The sequence below is a fragment of the Vidua chalybeata genome, chromosome 24, assembly GCF_026979565.1.
Source record: "Vidua chalybeata isolate OUT-0048 chromosome 24, bVidCha1 merged haplotype, whole genome shotgun sequence".
NCBI classification, from domain to species: domain Eukaryota; kingdom Metazoa; phylum Chordata; class Aves; order Passeriformes; family Viduidae; genus Vidua; species Vidua chalybeata.
Window position 1 is genome coordinate 1,114,451 of NC_071553.1, and position 12,603 is coordinate 1,127,053.

A 12,603-nucleotide genomic window follows, 5' to 3' on the forward strand; every position below is an offset into this window, starting at 1 on the left:
AGTTTACAGCTCTGGGAAAACATATTGTTTGTGCCTAAAGCCAAGTGACCCAAGTGGGTTATGTGACTACAGGGTTACAGCTAAATGCCTTCAGGTGAATTCCTCTAACTCACCAAGTTGCTGAATTAGGAAGGTGTAATGTGAAGCAGTGATGGGGATGGGGATGAGTAACACAAAACCAGTTAAAATCCAATCTCTGAGTCCTGGGAAGATGAAGCAAAACAGCCAGTCCTCCAGGAGTGATTCCCAAGGTCACAAACTCATAACTATTTAAGGTAACTTTATGCTGTAGCATCTTGTTTAGTAGATTGCTGTCAGGCTTGTGGTGCAGTCTGAGGTGACTGATCTTTCTCAGTTGTTGGCAAGTCATTCCCCTGCAGCCATGGTTTGCCCTGCAGCAGCCACCCACAGCTCTCTTGGCTGCTGATGGCATTGCTGGGAGGCCTGTGCAGTCAGTTCAGATGATCCCAGTTCACCCCAGGCTCCTTTTCCTTTGCACTCATGGCAGCTATTGCACAGGGTCTTGGGATTCTGCTGCTTTCTTCCCAGAAGGAGCTGGGAGCAGCAGTGTGATGGACAGCGTGGCAGCAGGGTCCATGACACGTGTGTGCTGCTCTCCAGTGCTGTATGGACACAGCACAGCCACTCCAGGAAATGGAGTGCTCACTCCAGGGTGAATGTTAGCCCAGACCCACCGGCCTGAGGAGCAGCATTGCTCCTGGACCATATCCCAGAGACAGAATAAACCTCACTATTGTTTTATGTCTATTTATGATTGTAATTTTTTACTTTCTAAAGGTTAACAATGTATGGTTTGCTTATACATGTAACAGAGCATCCCATCACTTTTTGTGGGAAACTGTCAAAATCATGACATGTTCAAAACTATGGAAAGGACAAACATCTCTGACTGCTAAACTGCTTGGAGCAGGTTCTGGGCCCCTCTGGGAGCTGGTGATCATACCTCAGTGTCAGTCATCCAGTGGGCTGGGGAAGGATGTCTCTCCTGATGTGAGTGAAGTCATCCTCTAAAAAATCTGATCTGCTGAATTAAAATTCCTGCCTACAGCAGTAGATACCTGGGTGGGCTGTGTCATGGTGACACAGGTGTCTGCCTTGGAGAAAGGGATTGGGGGCAGTGGGAGGGGGCTGCAGCACATGGAATTGGGATGTGCCATGCTCAGGCCCTGCTGTGTGCCCTTTCTTCCCAGTGTGAGAATCTGCATCCAGCTCTGGGGTCCCAGCAGAGCAAGGATGTGGAACTGCTGGAATGAGTCCAGAGGAGCCCCTGGATCTCCTCTGAAGGCTGGAGCCCCTCTGCTCTGGGGCCAGTCTGGGAGAGCTGGGGGTGTTCACCTGGGGAAAAAAAGGCATCAGGGAGAGCTCAGAGACCTTCCAGGGCCTAAAGGGGCTCCGGGAGAGCTGGAGAGGGACTTGGGACAAGGCGTGGCATGACAGGACAAGGGGGAATGGCTTCCCACTGGCAGAGGGCAGGGTTAGATCAGATATTGGGAAGGAATTGTTCCCTGTGAGGGTGGGGAGGCCCTGGCACAGGGTACCCAGAGAAGCTGTGGCTGTCCCTGGATCCCTGGAAGTGTCCAAGGCCAGGCTGGACAGGGCTTGGAGCAACCTGGGCTAGTGGAAGGTGTCCCTGCCCATGGCAGGGGTTGAAATGAGATGAGCTTTAAGGTCCCTTCCAACACTAACCATCCAGTATTCTATGGATGCTTCTCTCTGGCACAGCCAGAAGCTGATTTTCCTCACCTCCTGCCATCCTGTGCAGGCTGGTGCCATTACACATTCATGTGGTAAATTATTTATCTCCCAGACATGTCCAGAAGGAACAAAAAGCAGAAGCTGTATTGCCTCGTGGCTAGCAGAGCACTTAGGAGTAATCTAAATTTGTTTGGAAAATTGGAGTCAAATTCTCTGGCAATAATGTATCATTTGGAAACAACCACTGTAGGAAAAATGGTATGTTGCTATGATATGTGTGGTGATGTGGTTTGTCCCTTGTGTCTCTAAAAGGTCACTTTTTGTTGGGAGTTTATATCCTCCCACATGCCTCTCTTCAGAAAAAGCCTCATGTTTGGAAAGTCATTGTTAGTTTTCTGCTCTTGGACATGGACTTCCCCTATCAAAAGTGACATTATGTGGCATAAGCTGCTTCATTGTTTGGTATGTCAAGATGTTGAATCCTTAAACTGCAAAACTCCTCCTGGCAGGAATTTCCCACCTGCTCTAGTTAATTTACACCTCATTCCTCATTATAGGGAACCTATAAGAAAGATGGACAAAGACTTTTTACAAGAGCATGTAGTGACAGGACAAGGTGAAACAGCTTCCCACTGTCAGAGGAGAGGTTTAGATCAGGTATTTGGAAGAAATTCTCATCTGTGAGGGTGGGGAGGCCCTGGCACAGGTTGCCCAGAGAAGCTGTGGCTGCCCCTGGATCCCTGGAAGTGTCCAAGGCCAGGCTGGACAGAGCTTGGAGCAACCTGGGATAGTGGGGGTGTCCCTGCCCACGGCAGGGAGTGGAACAGGATGAGCTTTAAGCTTTCCCAGGCCATTTGTGATTCTATAGTAGGTACCTGCTAGGTACCCAGTGCTGGGCACTGTTGTGGGTGGGTTTGAGTGGCTGTTGTACCACATAGGTTGACTTTTCATTCATGTTAGATTTCATCCTTGGCAGTGGACATAACCTTCTGCACCACAACGTGCTGCTGCTTAGGGATGGTCAGAAATAGGCTTGAAGCACAGTTAGATGACAATGTGTTGAAGCTACAGATTTGCCTGGCCAGTGGCACTGGAATATTGTTGTGTGACAGCCATTCACTTCCACAGCTGAGCTGACAGACAGGTTTTACAGCCATGGAGTGGCTGTGCTGGGTACAGAGAATCTGATCAATGTAGATAAAGAGCAGAATGCATCATGACTATTGTGAGAGCCCTGAGATTTTTATTTCTCTACATCATATTTTGGAAAGTCCCTTAGCTTGAAATAGCTGTTTCCATCTGGTTCTTGTACTGCTGTTTGCTTTCTCAGCTTCTCTGGCATGGCCTGTTCATAGCTGCAAATTGTGTTGCATTCTTCCTTGTAAGAAACCTGGGTGGGGAGAGGGAACCTGTCAGGAAACACTTGCTGAGTGCAACTGCCAGACAGCTTCCCCTGGAAAATACTGTGTTCCAGCACTACTTTATCCTTTAATGGTTGGAACTGGATGAAATCAATTGATTTTTTGCATGAGCAATGCTCAAACTGGACTTGTGAGTGGACGGAGCAAAGCATCTCTCTGGATTTGCTGAAGCCTGTCCAGAGAGGGGCAGCAGAGCTGGAGAAGAGTCTGGAGCACAGTTCTGATGAGGAGCAGCTCAGGGTGCTGGAGAGGCTCAGCCTGGAGAAAAGGAGACTCGGAGGAACCTTCTGGCTCTGCACAACTCCCTGACATGTGGGGGCAGCCTGGGGGAGTTGGGCTCTGCTCCCAGAGAACAGGACAAGAGGGAATGGCCTCAAGTTGAGACAGGGGAAGTTCAGGTTGGTTATTAGGAAAAGTTTCTTCCTTGAAGAGGTGGTCAGGCCCTGGCACAGCTGCACAGCTGCCCTGGGAGTGTTCAAAAAACAAGTGGGTGTAGCACCTGGGACATGGTTTAGTGGTAAACATGGCAGTGATGGGGGAACAGTTGGGCTCAAAGGTTTTTCCAGCAATCCTTGATCCTGTGATTCTGTGATTTTATTGTGATGCTTTTTTTGAACAAAGCATGGTACTGAGTTCAGAAAAGAGCCAGGTTTTGGGTGGACATGAAGCAACCCCTCCATAGCCACCAGACCAATCTCTGGTGTACAGACCTGGCCAGGATTATGACATGACAAAAGGCAGTACTGGGGTTGCCTCAGGGGTTGTGCCCATGGCTACATTTACAGCCTGAATGGAATCCTGTCTGTGATCTTTGAGACATTTATATTTTGCAAAGCTGCCACATCTGTCCCCTTCAACAGGAGCCCTTTGTGGTGGTTTGTTGTTTCTGGTTATTGCCACTGTGGCCACCCATTTCTGTAACCTCTCACCATCAGCTTGTGTCAGGGGAGATTTAAGCTGGATGTCAGGAAAGGCTCTTCCCCAGAGGGTGCTGGCACTGCCCAGGCTCCCCAGGGAATGGGCACGGCCCCGAGGCTGCCAGAGCTCCAGGAGTGTTTGGACAGCGCTGCCAGGGATGCCCATGGTGGGATTTGGGGTGTCTGTGCAGGACTGGGGTTGGACTGGATGATCCCTGTGGGTCACTTCTGACTCAGGATATTCTGTGATTCCATGAAATACAGTTTGATAGCACATTCAGAGAGGGAAGGTGAACATCTGTGGGCTCTCTCAAGCATTTCTGCCTTTGATACCGTCGAGCTGTGGGTTTGTCTGCCCCCTCCAGGCCCTGTCTCAGGTTCCCTGTGCCCTTGCTGTAGAAGTGCAGATGTAGATTGGTTTACTGGGCTTATCCTGAGCTTTATCTTCAAATGATGGTGAACTCAAGACAGTGAAACTATCTTTCTCTCTGCAGCCTTTACTTTAGATCCAGTTCTCCCCCTCTGAAGTTAGGGATGTCCCCAGAGGGGTCAGTGAACAGCCCAGCTTCTCATCCTGCAGTACGTGTTGGATTTGAGTGTCTGAGACACCTTACCTTTTCTTCCAAAAACTCAACTTTGCTCCACAGAACTGCTGGAAAGATCTTCTACATGCAAAATTGGGCACTTGCAGGTGCTAAAATGATGTTTCCCTGCTGAGAATGCTGCTTTTTGAACTGTCCTCACCCTTGCTTTTTATTACCTCTATTTATAAGAAATGAAAAAGAAAATAACTCTGAAATTTTATATTTAAAATGTGCTATTCTCAGCCTCCACTAAATGATCTGCATGTGCTGCTCAGTGCTAATCCTGGTATGCCTAATGCATGATACTTCCAGCTTTTTTGTGATAAATTTTGAGATGGGAATAAAAAGTGGGAGAAGAATGATGCTATAGTCGCAATTATAGACTCTCAGCTGCTGTGTATGTCTGGGAGGAGAGAAAGACCCTTTCCTTCTACTCCCTATCTACGTGGCACCCCAGCAGATCTGCTCCTGGGAATCCTGGCCTGTGCTCTGCAGATGGAAGTGTTCCCTCCTCCGATCCAGATTCCATGTATGGAAAACTCCAGCAGAGCCTGCACATCCCATTTACAGAGCAGCTACTGCCTGACCATGTTGCTTTGCTCCACTCCTGCAGCCCAGCATAACCCTGACTGCCTTCTGCAGTGCTAAATAAACCCTGCAAGCTCTATTTGACCCTGGTAAAGCTTGAGGTTGATTTAGAAGTCATTTATTTGCAGTAGAGTTTATATATCATGTACAGTTGCTGTACAGAAGTAGCAGTACTAATAATAATAATATTAACAATTTGAATTATTAAATCTTGAGATACAAAGTTCCATTAAATAAGCTAAATCAAAAGCCCAGAAGTACAAACTGTAGACTAGATTACTAGTAACTTCTTTTAAAGGTAATAGGTGTTGGCCTTGTTACTGCTAAAGAAATTCATACATGTGTGTTTATACAGATATTTACAGACAGTTCCTTGGCTGCTCTATACACACAGTTCCTTGGCTATATTTGCTGTATAGCACACTAATTTCTGTAATCCAGCAGCTCCTCAGCTGCCTATGACTGTACCCCAGGAATAAAAATCTGTATTTTTAAGCCAGTTTTAGTTCTCTCACTGTACAAAGACATACTTGGTCAAAATTACCTGCTCAGGTTACCTAGTGTCATGAGAACATGACTGTTAATAAGCAATGCAGAGGGTAAGAGTGGAGCTGAATTACTACATTTTTTAGGTTGAAAAAGACCAATTAAACACAAAAAACAACCAACCAACCAGTGCCACCAAGCCCTGAACTGGAGTCCAGTCCTTCTGTTCCATAAGCATCTTCATAACCAAAGCAGAAAATCCTTGTCAGGAAAAAAACACAAACACCACCCAAAACACAGAATAGGTGACAGGACTTGTGATATTTTTCAGACTTAACAACACTGGGATTTTTGGGTTCTATGATCACTTTTGAAGATTGGCTTTTGGTCACGTCCCCTGGGACAAGTGACTGTGCTGCCAATTCCAAATTCACTCATTATGCACCAGAATGAGCAGTTTCTCTCCAGAACAAGCAGAATTTCTTTGCACAGAATGCGATGGGTGCAGCGAATAAAGAGGTGGGAGCAGGAGGCTTAACAAGACTCAGCCTTTTCTTTCCAGGTGAACTCCTTTCCCCGTGTTTTGGGATAGGATAGTCTAGAGACATTTTACTGCAAGATCCCATGTGGAGAAAGCAGTGACTGGTTCCCTGGTGCAATGGCCCCCTGGGTGTTACCCTTTCTCTGCCTGTGGAGCCCTGTGTGTTAAACCCTGTGTGTTAAACTGTTCCTGGCTGCTGGAGCCACCCTCGGGCTTGTCCTTTGCAGGTTACAGCTCTTGGTGTGATCTGGATGTAGTAGGAGACAAGTGTAAGGTGAGGAAGGTCCTGCCCCAGGACCGAAGCAGAGGTACCATTAGGGGTGCACAAAGAATGGCTGTTATTTTGGGCTGAAGTGAGCACCAATACAGGACATCCCGTGGTGATGCCAATCCCAGGATTATTAAACTTTGCCCACAATATAAACACTGTTGCAAGGGGGAGATGCAGGATTGTGGCGCTATGGATTTCAGCTTTGTGGGCCAGTCCAGTGACATAAAAGCAGTGGGAAATCTAATTCTGACTCCGTTCTCTAGAACACATGAGGGTAGTTCGATGGTAAATTGGTTTTTTATGTTTAAACTGAGTTTCTGGCACAGGTTGCCCAGAGAAGCTGTGGCTGCCTCATCCCTGGAAGTGTTCAAGGCCAGGCTGGAGCAATCTGGTGGAAGGTGACCCTGACCATGTCAGGGCTTAGAACAAGATGATCTTTAAAGTCCTTTCCAACCCAAACCATTTCAAGGTTCTCTTTTTTTTCTGGATATTTTACAGAACTGCTTTATATCTAGAAACACTATTTTCTGGATGTGTAATGACTTTGTAGCCTGACTCTTGGAAAGAACTGCCAGATTATTTTGTTCCATTTCTCCAGAGAAATGTCATGAGAATAAGTACAGTTTTACAGTTGATTTAGGTACTGCATAAAATTACAGATTTCAGTGATTCCCTGGACCAGCACATGACTCAACAGACAAACAGCACATTCTGCTCCTGCAGTGGGAAACCCAGAAGGGGAGGATTGGGGAGATTTCTTTACTTGAAGAGCAAACAGCTGAACTCTGTAGAAGGAGGTGCCAGCAGGTATCAGAAGTGTCTGGAGTGGCATGAAGCGATTATGGAGGAGCAGGACATTCTCTGCTTCTCAAAGAAAAGTGAGCAAAGTGGGCTCAGTGATAGGCTGGGGGGGCTCAGCCTGGAGAAAAGGAGGCTCAGGGGAACCTTCTAGCTCTGCACAACTCCCTGACAGGAGGGGCAGGCAGCTAGGGGTCAGGCTGTGCTCCCAGGGAACAGGAGGAGAGGGAATGGCATCGAGTTGTGCCAGAGGAGGTTCAGGTTGGACATTGGGGAAGATTTCTTCCCTGAAGGGCAAGCCCTGCCACAGACTGCCAAGGGCAGTGGTAGAATCAGCATTCCTGGAAATGTTCAAAATATGTGTGGATGTGGCACTTGGGGACATGGTTTAGTGGTAAATGTGGCAGTGGCTGGGGAATAGTTGGACGCAACCTTAAAGATCTTTTCCAGCCTCAGTGATTCTGTGACAGGTTCAAAGGAAAACATGAAGCCTGCTGCCTGCCTCTCCCTGTTCTCCTCCTCCAGTTGAGTTGTAATTCACAGGTAGCTGTGAATTACATGTTCTTGCCCCATGTTCTTGCATCACTTGGCCCAGCACAGGAGGGGGTCGCAGCAGGGGCTGTGCCACTGTTGACAACCCATCCTCAAAGGTTCAGTACCACAGTGCCATCTTAACCTGTTGCTAGCCCTGAGGCCAGCTGGGAAGGAAGGCTCATCGTGTGACTGAATCCTCCCATCCTCCAGATCAGTGTCCAAGGTGCCTGTTGGGAATGGTCCCTAGGAGTGCCCAGCGGTACCTGAGGAGCCCTGCTTGGCCAAGGACGAGATGGTGCCAGAGACCTTCTCTGAGACCTGAGACCCGCTCAGTGATCTCAGGGTTGTGTGCTGGGGCGGTCCCTGGCTGTGATTAATTTAGCAGATGTAGGCAGGGAGGCCCTGGGGGAAGGTCACAGTGCTGAGAATGTCCTGGTGCTGTGTGGGCCCAGTTTGTGTTTTCTGCCCCAGCTGAGCCCTGTGTAGCTGGAGACACCACTGTGCTCCCTGGGATGTGCCTGCAGTGGGAGATAGAGGAGGTTTGGCTGCAGATGAAAGAACTCAGCTGGATGGGAAGGAATTCAGTGAGGTACGTGGTAAACCTGGTGTGAAAAATGACAGCTAGGACTTTCAGGAGATAGTTTTGGCATAATTTGTTCCAAAAATACCAACTACTCTCATTCTTCAAGTTGTATTAGAATTCTGGTGTCCCGAGAGGGCTTCTCCTCCTCTGCACTCAGGGAATGTGCCGTGAGCTTGCATGACCCCTGGGCATCACTGCAGCTCTGGCTTTAACTCCCAAATTTGTTTCCCATTTTTGTCTGCTGCAGGTTGGAATGCTGCAGCGCTGCTGACATTTGTTTTACCAGCATCATGTCCTGTAGGTGAATGTTTTCAACACAGATAAAAAGGCTCAAATATTCAGCTCAGGGTTTCATCCTATTTCTGATACGTCATTTTCGTGCATATGAGTTCTCCTGCCTAACTAATTTTTAAAATGTAGTACAAACACAGGCATCATCACCAAAGGAAGGGAGAGGACAGACATCTGAATGGAAAAGGAAGTAGCAGAATCTGCTGAGCTTGAAGGGACCCACAAGGCCCATCCAGTCCAACTCCTGGCCCTGCACAAACACCCCAACAATCCCACCCTGTGCATCCCTGAGAGCATCGTCCAAACACTCCTGGAGCTCTGGCAGCCTTGGAGCTGGGACAATGCCCTGGGAAGCCTGGGCAGTGCCCAACACCCTCTGGGGGAAGAACCTGACCAATTTTTGGGTGAAGGTGTATGAAGAGTGATCATAGCCAAGACCACAGCTCTAACTATGGGAATACACTCTTTCATATAAATATGGGAAAGACATAATACTATAGTATAGTTGTGCTGTAGTCCAAGGTGAGAAGAAACTTTAAGGTGATTTTGCCCAGAAATAGGTCAGAGCATGAAGTCAACATTCAGACAGCCTGGGGAAGGTGTGTGCAGTGGTTGTGGAAATGCTCATGGAAGATGATTTTTGTGCATGTCTTTCTGAAAGCTGCATAAATATCCCTTATAAAGTACACAGCACCACAGCTAAAGCATGGACCAGCCTGGTACTGACTGAGGAATCTCCTGAACAGACAGGAACAGTCAGATCTAAACAATGACCTTGAACATGACAGAGCTGAGACTGTGAGGAATAGCAGCACTGTGAAGGAGGGTCATGTTTCATACTTCCACTGGGGACCACTTAAAAGTAAACCGTGCAAACCAGCAGGAAGAACCCCTAAATCAGGCATTTGTTGGAATAATGCTGAAACCTGGCATGTTTTGCCATATTGCATCTCTTGCTGCTCTCTGTGTTCTGGCTAATCAAGCCTCCCCTTCTCTCTAAATTGAGTAACTGTCCACCAAGCTTTGTTAATCAGTCTGTGTGAGATCTACACTGGGTCACTAAATAATTAGTATGGAATGGCTCAGGGTGTATTTTGGATTTGGACTGTGAGTTCTGTACCAAAATGTTGATTTTGGAGCTTTTCTGCCCCTCCTCAGCATAAACGTGACTGTGGAGGGATGTGAGAGTTTATTTGGGAGTGGGTGGGAGGGGAAGCCAAACACTGCAATTTAGAGCTCTGTAGCTCCACCTGGGTGATTAAGCTGGGTTTTGTCAGCCCTGGAGCTGGGATTGGGACACCCCAGTGCACCACCAGCCAGTTTGCCCAGTTTCGCTTACACTGTTTTGAAACTCCAGAAACTGAGGCTGGTATGAAAGGATCACCATGTGTGCAGGGTCTATAAATATGCATCTAAAGCATCTGAATTACCTTGTTGTACAGCAGAGTCAGGCTCCAGGTACAGGGAGAGGTGAGTGATGAGTGCAACAGATGGAGGCTGGAAAGATCAAGGTCCTGCCCCAGCCCTCTGAAGCAGCAGGGTGCCTGTCACTGCCTTCTTGTGTGTCTGGACTTCATTTCCTTACCTTGAAAGGGGAATGCAGAGATATTACCAGGCAGAATTAGACCTCTCCAAACCCCTTTCTCCCTCTCCTGCACTCAGTGAATGATTAGTCCCCTCCTTCCTTGTGAAAAATATCAAGAAACCTGATATCACTGTGACTTTCTTAGAGCAGGAAAATCTGGCAGCCCCACCTCCTGCTCTCCCTGGTTACACAGTGATGCTGCTTTGCCCCTGAAAAGTAAAGATGCTGGATGGCAGGAGGAATTACTGTAGCTGCTATTCCAAGCCCCTTCCCCAGCTCTGTGCCAGTTAAATTACTTAGGTGCCAAGTAGGGTGCAAAAAGGAGCAAAATTTCAGAGCAACACAGAGTGGGATAATACTCTTAAAATATTTTAATATAGATACTATTCTGCACTCCACAGAACAGTTTGAATTGGAAGAGACCTTAAATCTCATCTCACTCCACTCCACTGCTATGGGTAGGGACACCTTGCACTTTCCCAGGTTGCTCCAAGCCCCTCCCAACCTGGCCTTGGTAGGAAATGTTTGCTATTAAGCAGATGTGAACCTGGAGCAGGACAGATGCTGCTGATGCAGTGACAGGACAGGCACTTGCTCTAAGTGGCCCTGCCTTGACAGGGGGGTTGATCTCCAGAGATGCCTTCCAACCCCAACCATTGTGTGATTCTCTGTGGTTCTGTGAGCTTGTTTGAGGCATTTTTCAAACAAACATTTCAATGGGACACGAGGGACACACGCTCACCTTTGCAGGGAGCCATCTTGCCCCTCCCAGTGAGCCTGTGCAGCAGCAGAGCTTGGCAGAGAGCTTGGAGTTTGGGAGAGGTACATGCTCTCCACACCCTCTGTCCTTTCATCAAGCTCCTCTCCCTCCTCCTTGATTCCAAACGCTCCCTTGAACCAGTGTACGTTACACAAGCTCTGTGCCACCCTTCCACAGCACAAACAGGCTTCTGAGCAAACAACAAAAATCTTGTTGTGCTGTCCAAGTGTGTCCTCCCTTTCATGGCACGAGCTGCTCCGTGGCCTTTAAATCATCTCCCTTTGTCACAGCCACACACAACTTCTGGAATTTAGCCCCTGCAAAGGGCTGTCAGCTCACCTTCGGCATCCCACTCAGCTCACCAGGCCTCAGAAGCTTGGGAGGGATTTTCTCTTCTCTCCCTTCCCATTTTTTTTTTCCTTTTTTTTTCCTGCCCAAATCCCAAGACCAATCCCAAACCCAATTTGGCAGCCCAAATCCCAAGCTGAAAGTGAATCGCTGCTGCTGGCTGCCCTCCAGCATTCCTCTTGGAGCGAGTCAGGATCTGGAATGTCAGAATGTCAGAAGGCAGCGGCGGGAGGGACTGGAAGAAGCCTGTGTGTGGGTAAGGGCGCCAGAGCGGGGGGGAGGAGGAGGAGGTGGAGGAGGAGGATGGAACAAAACCCAACTTCAGCTGGACTGCCCCTTTCCAAACCAGCGTTTGTTCCTGATTTATGCTTTTGTGTTTCATTTAAAACGTGCAGCTCCATGCAGCAGGGGCAGAGCTTGCGGCCGCGCTCCGGAGTAAATCAGGGTTTGCTTTTCCTTTCCTTTTTTTAGCTTTTTTTTGGCAAAAGCTTCGTGTCTAGATACACCCAGCCAGTTTCCAGCTCTCTCCTTGAGCAGAGAGTTTCTGCCTCCTGCAGTTCTGGGGAGAGGTTGATCCCTCTGGGCCTGTGGCACGCTCTGGACGAGGGGAAATGTCCTTTTGCGGAGAAGTCGGGATGGGGCCCAGGCAGTGAGGCTGGCACAGAGCAGCACCCGGCACTGGAGCACAGCGAGTCCTTGACACCTTCTCTGCTTCTGCTCGGACAAGAAACATTGTGGAGCCTCAGCTCTTCCTGCAGCAGATTAATGCCTAAAATTATACACCCTAAACAGGAGGGTTTAATTACCAGAGCTGTGAATAGTTTAATTAGTTTGTTCTGACCTTGGAAGAAGGACCTGCCCAGCACCGTAGAGCGACAGGAGAGCAAGACTGGTGTTGCTTCTCACAGCCAGCCAGCCCGTGTGGCCATGTCGTCCCTGTACACCAGGAGTAAGGAATATACTCGCAGCAGGAAGGCTCAGTCAGACTCTCCCCCATCCTCTCCTTCCCCGATCGCAAAGACACTCAGAGTAAGCAGCTTTTTCCTTTCTGTATTACCCTGCTCAGCACATGCTCTGAGCAGAGCCCGGTGGTGGCGGTTTGTTGTCTTACCCTTGGAGACCTGTGCCTGTGGTTTCCTTTGGAAAGAGGATGGTTTAAATGAAACTTGGGATGGTGCCT

General features: G+C 48.3%; 1 protein-coding gene across 4 annotated transcripts in view; it reads left to right on the forward strand.

Annotated features, from left to right (window-relative positions):
- Window positions 1-12,603, forward strand: part of PPP1R12B (protein phosphatase 1 regulatory subunit 12B) — a 130,960-nt gene that overhangs the window by 87,263 nt on the left and 31,094 nt on the right. Inside the window, exon 1 of one of the 4 annotated variants that reach the window (XM_053963846.1) lies at window positions 11,843-12,452. The exons of the other annotated variants lie outside the window; for them this stretch is intronic. Coding sequence (XP_053819821.1) covers window positions 12,351-12,452 — 102 coding nt within the window. The 5' untranslated portion in view covers window positions 11,843-12,350. Of the gene's footprint in view, window positions 1-11,842; window positions 12,453-12,603 lie in introns of those variants that run through there. 4 annotated transcript variants of the gene reach the window in all.